Genomic DNA, 13,166 nt, shown 5'->3' with positions numbered 1-13,166 from the left:
AAAATACCGCGTGGAAACGCTGCGTTGTATTTTCTTCAGAATGTCAATTCTTTGTGCGGATTCTGCAACGTTTTAAACCTGCTCAGACTCAATAGGAATCTGCACAAAAAATGCCGGAAATCCGCAGGTAAAACGCTCTACGATTTTTAACAAACGGTGCAGAAAAATCCGCACACAAATCCGCAACGTGGGCACATAGCCTTAGGGTTAGTGTTGGGATTAGGGTTAGGGGTGTGTTGGGGTTATGAGTAGGGTTGAGATTAGGGTTATGGCTAGGGTTGGGGTTAGAATTGAGGGGTTTCCACTGTTTAGGCACATCAGGGTTCCCAAACGCGACAAGGCGCCACCATTGATTCCAGCCAATCTTGCGTTCAAAAAGTCAAATGGTGCTCCCAAACAGTGGTGCTCCCAAACAGTGGTTTACCCAAACATGGGGCATAAGCGTACTCAGGATAAATTGCACAACAACTTTGAGGGTCTAATTTCTCTTGTTACCTTTGGGGGAAAAAAAAAAAATTGGGGGCTAAAAATTTATTTTTGTGGGGGAAAAAAAAAAAGATTTTTTTATTTTCACGTCTCTACGTTATAAAATTCTGTGAAGCACTTGGGGGTTCAAAGTGCTCACCACACATTTAGATAAGTTCCTCGGGGGGGGTATAGTTTCCAAAATGGGGTCACTTGTGGGGGGGGGTTAAACTGTTTAGGCACATCAGTGGCTCTGCAAACGTAACATGACGCCCGCAGACCATTCCATCAAAGTCTGCATTCCAAAACGTCACTACTTCCCTTCTGAGCCCCGACGTGCGCCCAAATAGTGGTTTACCCCCACATATGGGGTACCAGCGTACTCAGGACAAACTGGATAACAACTTTTGGTGTCCAATTTCTCCTGTTACCCTTGTGAAAATAAAAAATTGCGGACGAAAAAAATCTTTTTTGAGGGAAAAAAAAAATTATTTTCACGGCTCTGCGTTATAAACTTCTGTGAAGCACTTGGGGGTAAAAGTGCTCACCACACATCTAGATTAGTTCCTTGGGGGTCTAGTTTGCAGCAAAATGGGGTCACTTGTGGGGGAGCTCCAATGTTTAGGCACACGGGCTCTCCAAACGCAACATGGTGTCCGCTAACGATTTGAGCTAATTTTTCATTCAAAGTCAAATGGCGCTCCTTCTCTTCCGAGCCTTGCCATGCGCCCAAACAGTGGTTTACCCCCACATATGAGGTATCTGTGTACTCAGGAGGAATTGCCCAACAAATTTTAGGATCCATTTTATCCTGTTGCCCATGTGACAATGAAAAAATTGAGGCTGAAAGAAATTTGTGAAAAAAAAAAAATCAATTTGTCAAGCACCTCGGGGTTCAAAGTGCTCACTATGCATCTAGATAAGTTCCTTGCGGGGTCTAGTTTCCAAAATGGGGGTCACTTGTTTGTGCGCTCCAATCTTTAGGCACACAGGGGCTCTCCAAACGAGACATGGTGTCTGCTAAAGATTTGAGCCAATTTTTCATTCAAAAAGTCAAATGGCGCTCCTTCCCTTCCGAGCCCTGCCATGCACTTAAGCAGTGGTCCCCCGTCCCCCCCCCCCCCCCACATATGGGGTATTGGCGTACTCAGGACAAATTGGACAACAACTTTCGGGGTCCACTTTCTCCTTTTACCCTTGGAAAAATAAAAAAAATTGTAGCTAAAAGATCATTTTTGTGACTAAAAAGTTAAATGTTCATTTTCTTCCACATTGCTTCTGCTCATGTGAAGCACCTGCAGGGTTAATAAACTTGAATGTGGTTTTGAGCACCTTGAGGGGTGCAGTTTTTAGAATGGTGTCACTTTTGGGTATTTTCAGACATACAGACCCCTCAAACTGACTTCAAATGTGAGGTGGTCCCTAAAATAATGGTTTTGTAAATTTTGTTGCAAAAATGAGAAAATCGCTGGTCAAATTTTAAACTCTTAACTTCCTAGCAAAAAAAAAAAAAAAAAGTTTCCAAAATTGTGCTGATGTTAATAAACAACATTTCTCAAATGTGTCTACTTTACTATATTGTGTCACATAACTCTCTGGTTTAACAGAATAAAAATTCAAAATTGCTAAATTTTTGAGAAACTTCAGATTTTTTTCACAAATAAATGCAAAAATTATCGACTTAAGTTTACTACTAACATGAAGCCCAATATGTCACGAAAAGACAGTCTCAGAATCGCTAGGATCCGTTGAAGCGTTCCTGAGTTATTACCTCATAAAGGGACAGTGGTCAGAATTGCAAAAAAATGGCCAGGTCATTAAGGTCAAAATAGGCTGGGCCATGAAGGGGTTAATGCATTTGTAATAAGCCTGGCTAGTTTTATCCTAAGGCACAAGGGTAGTGGACTGCTTTCATGTTTATACATGTGATGTTGGGAGTCAGATCCTCAGTGATGGGTCGTCTGTGATACAATCGTCTTTAATAAGAATGCCCAAGCTCCCTTCTTAGAATAAGCATCAGAGGGTGTAGAAGTTCTAAACGTGGAGCGTTCTTTTTAAGTGTTCTAAAAAAAACTTTTTTTTCTTAATATTTTCTTTTTCCTGAAACTCTAAAATGTAGATTTCCTAGTTTTTTTGGGTTTTTTTAAAAATTGATTTTTTTTCTACTTTTTTTTTTTTTTTTGCCCCCTTTCAGCCAACACATAAATGCCCCTACATGTAGTATGTTCCATTTTGCAATAAAGATTTTTAAGTACGGTAATACCAGGCCTCGTAAAAAAACAACAAAAAGTGTGCAATCACCTTTAAATCTGTTTTTAGGAGTTAAAAAAACAAACAAACATGGCTTTCTTTCAGTCATTTCTGGTATAGCAGCTCAGCTCCATTGAAGTGACTGGGTCCAGACTGCAGTAACAGTCACAAGGCAGCAATGTTTTTATACTGCGGCACAGTGTCGCCCCCTGCAGGTGTACTGCATGTCTGACTTACCTGCTCCTTCATACAAAGCTTTGTTAAATGGCTTCAATTGCTTTTCATAAGTGATCGCTGTCTGTGTGTATTGATGCCTCAGAATTGTCCACGTATGTTCCAGCCTTGCAATCTGATCGAAAGAAACAAAATATCAGGTCAGTGATATTTTAGACTTTACAGCAAAGCAACCACTCCAAGGACGTTAATCTTCTTTACATGCCTTTCATCTGACAATTGCTTGAAATATAACAGAGATGGAAAAGATCACTGAAAATCAGAGTCTAAAAAAAATGTAACTTTAGTGTGACTATATCCTGTACCCACAGAAATTAACCAAAAAGAAAAATGACTACCAAAGAAAAATTCTAGTGCTGTTTTCTATCCTGTTCCTGAGATTTTATCTCCTTTGTCCTAGCACGTAAGAATATATACAATTACACAATCTGAAGATGAGTGTGAAACTTCATTAATGGTATTTCTATCACATTTATTAGGGGTTATGGACTTTACGTCACCTGAGGCATGTCCAGGGCTTTCATGATGGACGTGAAGGCAAAGTAATCTCCCAAATCCTTCAGTTCTACCGCAAGTTGGATGATCTTGTTCAGTGTTGCAACTCTTTCGTCTAAATTACCCGTACATCCCAAAATATCCACTGCGATCCCTATGGCCATAGTTGTGTGCCTGCAATAACAATGTATTAATAGAGCTTGCAGAATGTACCGTACGTTGGTAGCATCGTCATTTCTCGGCTCTCATGATGCTCAAAGTAATTTATCACGTGGCCACATTTTCTAATCATTGTTTTTTCATGGATCTTATTTTTCATACTATGCCAAAGTAGAAAAAAAAATGGCTGTTCAAACCAAGCACCGGTGTTCATTGCACCCTTGGCATGCCTGAAAAGTTCAGTTGCTCCTATTTGTTCTCCACCCTCTTCTTCCTCGAGTTGAGAGCTCTGGCTTTAAAGGAGCCAATCTGAAAACAAAGAGGTGGGAAAATACTGAACCGCTCAGTCACACCAAGGGGGCACGGCGCTCCTGTGCTTGGTCTGAAAAGTCATTTTGTACTGAAAAACAATTTACGGTGCAGGTAGATTTTGGAGATGCACATTTCAGTAGCAGCCACACTACAACAAACGTGCGCAGTCAGGGAGTTACACTGGGCCAATGGCAAAGAAGACAACTAACATGAGATGTTGAATCATTGAAGAGGTTGTCCACTACTTTTACATATGGCTTATCCTTAGGATAGGTCATCAATTTCTGATCAGCTCTTATCACCGGCCACTGGATGGAAGTCCTCACTTGTGGAGCTGGCGGTCTTCTGATAATGGCCGCCGCAGGGAACTGCATTTCTGCCTCCTCTTGATCTGCATAGGTGGTAGATGTGCAGTACAAAGCTGCGGTCACTATCAGAAGATCGCCAGCTCCACAATAACTGCTGATGGGTGTCGGTCTCCGGCCAATCAGACATTGATGACTTATCCCAAGGATAGGTCATCAATGTAAAAGTAGTGGGTAACCTCATTAAAAATAAGTCTGTCTCCAGTAGAACATCTACTATGATACATGAGAATAGACGTACACATCACTGTAGAGTATTGACCTTAAGGTTTATGTTCAAAGTTTTGTCAGGTTTTCAAAAACTAAGGGAAAAAAAATGCTGCTTTTGGAGGAGTTTTTCTTTTCCTGACGGGTATGTACACTATTGTTATAGAACTTTTTGGAGTGGGAACTCTTCAAATCCTCAAAGAGAAAAAAAAAAGTAAAAGCCCTCAAAATCTTCTGCTTAGTTTCCACTCCAAAAAACATCAAACAGACTCCGAGTACACACATTAAGAGCTGTTTCCTGGAACATTTTCCCTTTTAGAAAAAGACTGACTACTTGGTGGAATCTTATGGACCCTTTTATCAATGGAGTCTGTCAGGCGCAGAAGATGTTATGCGTTGTAACCATCACACTCTTGTGACTTTTGTTATAAATGGAAGCAACAATGCAGCCATGAAGAGAGCTGAAAGAATGGCTGCCACCACAAAATGCGGACCTCCCCCTGGCAGCACAACACAGACATTGTCTCTGCATTTTTCCTTAGAGGAACAGGTGCTTCTACTTCTCCGACTATGCAAATATCGTCATAGCTATAGCAGAGGATGTTTACCTTTCAATTAGATCTAGGCGCAGTTGGTGGCCATGCGGTAGAGTAATCATCTCCAGTCCACAGCCCACTCCCATCATCTTTTCCATCTCTGATGAGACATCAAGTATCCTTGTAACCTAAAAGGCGCAAAGGTTCATACGTCTGTATTCAGGAAGCTAATTTTTCACATTTTATTGGAGGTTCTCATGGACAGTGAAATGCGTGTAACAGCCACTATGCCATTACAGCTGAACCTTAGCCTTATTGCTAAACCAGCTCAAGTAATGGCGCGGTGGCTGAAGAAGATGGTTAAAATACGATGGCTTGAATTTACAGGCCCGAAATGTGTTACCCAGAAATTCTAACAACTTTCTCCTGTTTTGACGCAGTTATCATGGAGGCCAAATGTGACTAAAATCACTACATACATGAACATCCACATATAGACATGATTCCCCACCCAGAGGAGGAAGTGGATATTATTATACTTAGGGTAGATTCACAATCTATAATAACTGTACATACTATCTCCAAATTCTCGAAGTAGATAGTGGAAAGAGGATCTGTCATGGCTGTTTTAGTAATTGCTTATATTTAGAGGCATAACAGAATTTTTGCATTAGGACATTGCTGACATTCGCGGCACCAACTAGCACAGGTCTTTAATAGCATTGGTCTTTTCATATAGTTCAAAGAAACCTTTTTTGGCCCCCCTAGGCTCTATGACTGGAGTGAGTACAACACCTGCACCCACCATTGTTCTGCCCCTATTTAATAAAATAACATTTCTGGAGCATCGTTTTTATTAAAATTCTGCATTGTGTTTTTCCTCTTGGAAATTTTAGAATGAAGTGTTAACTGGGTGTTACCATTCCACTCGTCAGAGTGCAAAAGATCACACTTCAGTTGGTAAGAGTTGTCAATTTAATTCCTATGAGGGATAGCAGAGAAATGGCACAATGTAGATGTTCTGAGAAAAGATGCTCCAGAATTGTAATGTCATGGATTACAATTATTTATTAAAACAGATATTTCCAAAGGGATGACAGATCCTCTTCAAAGCCCATGTTAGGAAAACTTAATGACTTGTCCAACTCCATTATTGAAACCCAGCAAAAGTCAGACCAAAAATAGTTTCTTAGACATTCTCAAGAATTGCCAGTATAAGTAAGATAGACTTAAATGGGCTTGTCATTTGGTCAAAAGTGATCAGCTTTTGCTCTTATTTTATTTCCGCTGCTCCACAGTGTATTCTTTTTTTTATAAAAAATCCACCATACAGTTCCAGAGATTAGCCTTTTTATATTATTACTATGATCTTTATAAGAGAGGCGGTATTCACAGGATCCTCTGGGGTGGGTCTTTATACTGTTCTGCATTATTAGTCTGTTAGTAACACCCCTTCTGTAAAGAAGAGAAAAATTAGCACTAAATAAAAAGGCCTATATATCTGGGACCATATGACAGATTTAAAACTAAAAAGAATGTCCAGGGAAGCAGCAGGAATAAAATAGTAGCAAAGATTGGGCACTTGACCTGGTGACAGAGCTTTTTTTTTTTTTTTTTTTTAATAAATTTGGAACAATTTAGTTTTGATGTCGGAGTTGCCCACATTAAAGAAAAAGGGCCCTTATTGCTTTCCCACTTGTACATACTGCACCATTGTTTTATTTGTCCCTTCCCACAATCAGAAGTCCCTTTTACCTTACAGTCCATACGGAGGATGTGCTTGGCAATAGTCCTTGGGTCATTGTTTGTGAATAGTTCCTTGGCCCGTTTCAGTAGGGCTGTTTCCAATGGTTTATTTTCAGAGGGGAGTAAAATGGAGTCAAAGTCATTTGGATTAAAAGAGGATACGTTCTCATACACTGGTCTAACGAACTCTCTCTCGTCCCCCGTATCGGTATGTTCAGGTTGTGAGCACTGAGATATACTGTCCTCCAATGTGGGGAAATTCAGTTCTGAGTTACTGAGAGAGAAGGTCTCCTCTTCATCAGTTTTCTGACTTTCCAGAAAACTGTTATGTGACGAATATGTCTTTGTCCACCCAACGTCCTCTGTAGGAGTAGGGTGCAGTTCACAATAGTTGGCTTCGGCGTTCTGCCAGATTGCAGGGGACTGTGGCTGCTTGACATACAATGACTTGCTGGGCTTTGGAGGGGGTCTAGGACAGAGCTGACTGTCTGATCCTCTCAATGCCTCTGCGGAGTGAGCCTCAGAGCTGAACCTCCGGATTTCTGTTGGGCTTAACGTAGGTTCACTTCCAGTCCTGAATACATGTGGTCTTGGCGTTAACCGGCCATCCATTCCTGGTGACAAGTATGGCTGTCTACTGCCTACAAAAAAGGTGTCCATATTATTATGATTTATCTGTGCATATTGGCAAACATCAGTGACTTTCCCTTTACCGTCTAGAGCAGTGTTTCTCAACTCCGGTCCTCAAGACCCACCAACAGGTCATGTTTTCAGGATTTCCTTAGTATTGCATAGGTGATGGAATTAATGCTTGAGCAGGTGATGAAATTATCACCTGTGCAATACAAAGGAAATTCTGAAAACATGACCTGTTGTTGGATCTTGAGGACTGGAGCTGAGAAACACTAGTCTAGACCATTCCTATAACCTACAAGGTTATGGGTACATATGAATCCTATGTTGACCTGCCAAGAAGACTAGTGGGAGACATGATCTGCAACGCAACAATTTTCCACTGTTTAAGTGGAGGGTTTGTAAGTGCGTCCTAAAGTAATAGCAGCTCTAAAAGTTGCAATGGACCCAGGACAGCAAAGTACCTAGACACTTACTTAGCGGTAGGTAGCTTTCCGATTGGTGAGAGTTCAGTGGTCGCCTCTTTTCCCGCATGTTGTCTAAACAAGATGGATGGCTACCGCTCTTCTCTTTATTTCTGGAAGGACCAATATACATATAAATTACAAGTACACGAGAGTACATAATATCTTAATGTAAAATGCTGTGGAATATGTTGGCGCTATATAACTTATCTTTAAAGGGTCTCTATATTGACTTTTACAATTGATGCTTCCAATAGATAACACTACAGTTATCTTTCTCTGTGAAGAGACTATTTGCATGTTGAAGAGCATTGCATGGCCTATAAGTCTCCATACACCAACTTGGTGTTCTCCACAAGGAGAAACTTCCTCATCTGCCCTATGGTGTCTTTGATTTCCTCTGGATCAACATGTTAAGTCTTCCAATGAAACTGGTCGCACTGTGTGAATATGAGTATTCTGTATGAGGCTACGAGTAAACATTTCTATAATCTTAACAACTATATACAATTATTTATATACCAGTATGGCCACTAGGTGGCAATGCTTCTTTTTTTTTTTTTCAAGCTGAATGATACTAGCAGTAGAAATTCTTTAAAGTGAACCTGTCAGCAGGATTGTGCTCAGTAACCTACAGACAGTGTCAGGTCGGCGCCGTTACACTGATTACACGGATACCTGGTGATAAAATCCGTCTTGTGGTTGTTGTTTAATTTTTATTTTCAGATTTGAGTTAATGATATGCTCGTGGGCAGCCTGTGGGGGTCTTCATGTGGTGCTCTGCTTAGGTATTCATCAGTATGGCTTCTGACAGGTCACTGATCCCTCACTGACCTGCCCCCTAGTTTACAGAATGAATATTATATATACAAACTAAAAATAAAATCCCCTTCTGCAGGCAGACACCGGCACCTGCACTGAATCATGATCACATTCATTGTGTGCATGTAATTATTGTTTTAGATGGCATCTATAAATTCCTAAAATAAAAAAAAAAATTAATAAACATGTTTGAAAATGGTGCCACCCGCGCATTAGTAATTATCGGTGATCCCATAGATGTTACTGCGCAGGTGGCACCATCTTTTTCCCTCTAGCAGGATGGTGGCGCATGTGCAGTAGCATCTATGGGATCACCGATAACTGCTACTGCGCAGCTGTCGCCATTTTCAAACAGATTTTTTTTAATGAATTTCTAGATACTTTAAAAAATAATTATATGCACATTACGGATATGATCATGGTGCAGCTCCACTGCCTGCCTGCAGAAGTGGATTTAAAAAAAAAATAATATATATATATATATATATATATATATATATATATATATATATATATATATATATATATATATATATATAAAATATTCATTATGTAAATTAGGGGGCAGGTCAGTGAGGGATCAGTGACCTGTCAGAAGCCATACAGGTGAATACCTAATCAGAGCACCACATGAAGACCCCCCACAGGCTGTCCCCGGAGCACGAGCATATCATTAACTCAAAACTGAAAAAAAAAGGTTAAACAACAACCACAAGACGGATTTCATCACCAGGTATCATTGTAACCAGTATAACAGCGCCGACCAGACAGTCTGTAGGTTACTGTGCACAATCCTGCTGACAGGATTAAAGGACCATCTGAAAAAGAATTATTCCTCGTTCTGCAAATTTCTGTTACTCCTCCTATAAGGACAAAAAGTAAACAATGAACAGCAGTGAGCAGAGATCTCTAGTTTGGCAAACCAATACAGAAAGTATGAAACAGTAAGCTCTTGTGCACACGTTGCAGATTTGATGCGTTCTTGCCATGCACATTTGTTAGCAAAACTGAGGTCAGCATTGTGTTGTTCCTCTGTTATTCTTCCTAGAAATGTATGAATAAACTGACAGCGGGGTGTGTCCCTACATACTGACACTCTCCCTTGACAAGGGTAATGATTAGTGATGAGCGAACGTGCTCGGATAAGGTGTTATCTGAGCATGCTTGGGTGCTAACAGTGTCTTTGGTGCGCTCGAATATTATGTTTGAATCCCCACGGCTGCATGTCTCGCAGCTGTTCGACAGTCACAACACAGGTTGTGCATGTGTTGCAGCTGTCGAACATGTTTTCGAGCACACCAAAGACACTCATCACTATTAAATGCTAAAACTAATTTTTCATTTTTTTGTTTAATGAATATTTAGGAGGAATAACGGAGGAACATCACACCGCAGGGGTCTACAAACTGATGCTCCAGAATTCTAATTTCATGAGCAATACTAAAAAAAAGGCAAATGAGAAATTTGTGTTCCATTGTACAGATATTCAAAAGAATATCAGAAAAGGATGGGTAATAAATAAAAATTTTTTATTGTTATTATTTTATATAATCTGCACAAGTTTGATGACAAACCTTAGCAGATTTCCCCGGACCAGGCTTTGCTCCGGTGTTAGTCCGTGACCTATATTGAGACTGAGTCTTTTAGGGGTGTCTGCTTTTTCTTCCAGTCCTCCCATTTCCAAACGTCTAACTGGGGAGACGCCATACTTTTCCTCAATACACCGTAACGGTACTGTCCTGTTGATAGGCTGGAAAATGATGGCGCCGCTCTGCAGCGACACCGGCTTGCGATTGCCCACGTAGTATCTGACTAATGCAGGGACGTTGTCAAAGCTGTCGTGTTCAAACTGGTACTGAATCCGACTGTAAGCTTCGTTGAGCCGGATGAGGACTTTATTTATCTTGAAATGTTGGGAGAGGTTTTTCCACTGACAGGTGAGCACGAAATTTCCAGGGCTGGACAACGAATCCCTGATCAGAAAGTCTCCATCTCTCCTCACCAGGCTCTCGGAAATCTGCAGAGGAAGGACATGGAGTGAATTCATTCTGGACGAGGCTCGTTAGGAGTGTAAGCAAAGCAAATGTGTAGAAAAAATATATATCACCCTGTATAATAATACATGATGATCTGTAGCAGCAGGGGAAGGCGAAATAGGACAGAAAAAGGAAAAATTAAGAAAAAAACAACAACCGGCACTTATGCAGAATGGTATAATCATATATAAAAACATTTTTTTTGCAGTGATCCTGCTCAAGTCGTCACAATGGTAAACTCATGTAATACATGGATCAATTCCAGTTTCATGATTAAAGCAAAAATTCATACATGGTCGACGTGTTTCGACTGCACTAAGCAGTCTTACTCATGATCATTAGTCATGAGTAAGACTGCTTAGAACTGGGTCATGTCGACCATGTTAATTTTTCTTTTGTATGCGCTATATTTTCTTTTGAAAAATAAAAGGCAAGGAAAATTCAGTCCCGTTGAGCCGGACTCCAATTTTTTCTATTGTCCTTGATGTGAGGCCAGGGCGAGGCCGGTGTCTGAGCACCAGGTGGATGAGCATGGAGCAACTGGGTGAGCTGGAATAGAGTTTTTATAAAAATTCATACATCAATTAATTTATATATGCCGGATTAGTTGGGAACCCTATACATAACTAATCATCTCAACTGACCCAAATAAATAGATGCCAAAGTGCAATTCACGAGGAATAATAATTTAAATAGCAACACCCTATATTATGTACCAGAGGTCTGCCCGCCATAATTATAAGCCGACCATACCATCCAGGCACTGCCTATATAGCATAGTGATGATGTGAGGACAATTTATAAAGAGCATCCAGCAAACCATAATCTAGTTGTGTCCAATTGAGCAAACAGATTTGCGAAGCCCAGACGTGGTGTCCGTCCGGTCCTCCGTGCCGGTCCGATCAGGGCAGTAGTCACTTTGAGCATCCTGGGTGCCACTTGCACTTAGCAGACCTTTTGCAGTCATGATGCCAGGCTGAGGATGCCAGCTGGCAGAGAAGACCAGCCTGGATGTAGGACCAGGGCCATGTGAATGCTTTTGGCTCGGCTATAAGTTGGAGTCGTACAGTCCATATAGGCCGGATTTCCTACTAGGTGTCTAAACCAGTCTGGTCTATAACCAATGCTGGGATTTTTTTTTTTTTTCAGAAAAACAATGTGGCAAGCCATGGAGTTATTTCTACTCCATTACTGGAGAGATTCACAGATTCCACGGCCTTCCATTAATGCAAACTTTATAATAATACTGGCATCATGGCGCCACTACGCCGATAATGCGACTCCATCAGAGCATAGCCAGAGTAGGCCGTTCCTATAGTGTTGGCACAATCTATGAACAGACTTTACATTTCTTCTGCCATGATTGGAGACTGTAGCCAAGTTTTCTGATAATGCTATTGGTGCCATCGGGCAACAAGCGCTAACCCCATGATTACTTTTTGCAGACTTGGTTCATTGCTGCTGACCCGCAGCTGCGCCTCGTCACTGCACTTTGGATTAATCAATCACTTTTTTTTATTAATGTTGTCAGCACTTGTGACATGGGAATATCATCCATGTAATGGAAGCATTTTCCTACTCTCTCTTCTGACCTGTTGTCTGGGAGCGAGCACAGAGGTCGCCGCACTGGCAGCTGCGTCTGATAGAGCACAAGTCCCCGGTGATGGCGGAGGGAATAATATTTGCTTCTTTCACTTCCACTCGCGGCATAGTACTTACCCAATACAGAGAGATTACAGGGAAATCAATGCCCTTCTGCCTTTGGGTTCATGTACCAGTAGCGGCTACACAGGGGTGACTATAGTGTATGCAGGGGCTGCAGCCTAAGTCCGGTCCAAAAGGTCCAATATTATTAAAAAGAGCCCTGATACTTGGCGGCCCTGCTGGAGATTTTACACTGGGCACAAAGCGGCTGTATATACTCATTTACTCACTGTCAGCTTCCAGTTACTTATTAAGAATCACGTGCGTCTAAGTCACATCCAGCGAATTCTTACAGATCCGTTCCAAGACAAGTAAATGAGGATCAGAGCTAAAAGCCAACTGTAATAACCAATAACGAAACCTGTGGTTGTAAAAAAAACAAAACACTACAATTCCCAGCATGCCCTGAGAGCCACAGGCAGTTTGTCATCTAAATTAAGGCACGATCATATTACTGACATTTTTCCAAAAGCAATAAAAATAAATTTGCCTCTTGGACTCTATATGTATTGCTTCCGGGGTACAAGATCTCCGTACACTCCGCCTGTAGGACAGCACAGAGGCCGCGCTGCTCCATACTGCAGAGCCATACATCCGCCATGCTCTGCGGTACAGGCCGTATGCACCGGGCTCGGCAGTGCACATAGATTGTACGGCCCTGGGGGGCACAACTATCGCTAGTGGATGGCACTAGGCATCACTGACCAACTGAATACCCCAGTAAAAAAATACATAGAG

At 41.3% G+C, this 13,166-nt stretch overlaps 1 protein-coding gene across 3 annotated transcripts in view; it reads right to left on the bottom strand.

Moving 5' to 3' along the window:
- The window catches only part of BCAR3 (BCAR3 adaptor protein, NSP family member), a 209,177-nt gene that overhangs the window by 4,378 nt on the left and 191,633 nt on the right, over nt 1-13,166 (bottom strand). For all 3 annotated transcript variants that reach the window (XM_077276399.1, XM_077276400.1, XM_077276402.1), the window contains 6 exons: nt 10,263-10,705; nt 7,879-7,979; nt 6,779-7,410; nt 5,096-5,211; nt 3,450-3,618; nt 2,953-3,064 (listed from right to left, as the gene is read on the bottom strand). In XM_077276399.1, coding sequence (XP_077132514.1) covers nt 2,953-3,064; nt 3,450-3,618; nt 5,096-5,211; nt 6,779-7,410; nt 7,879-7,979; nt 10,263-10,705 — 1,573 coding nt within the window. The remainder of the gene's footprint in view (nt 1-2,952; nt 3,065-3,449; nt 3,619-5,095; nt 5,212-6,778; nt 7,411-7,878; nt 7,980-10,262; nt 10,706-13,166) is intronic.

The sequence above is a fragment of the Ranitomeya variabilis genome, chromosome 8 (genome assembly GCF_051348905.1).
Source record: "Ranitomeya variabilis isolate aRanVar5 chromosome 8, aRanVar5.hap1, whole genome shotgun sequence".
In the NCBI taxonomy this organism is placed as follows: domain Eukaryota; kingdom Metazoa; phylum Chordata; class Amphibia; order Anura; family Dendrobatidae; genus Ranitomeya; species Ranitomeya variabilis.
Note: the sequence above shows the minus strand (reverse complement) of the source record. Positions and strands in the feature narration are given on the sequence as shown.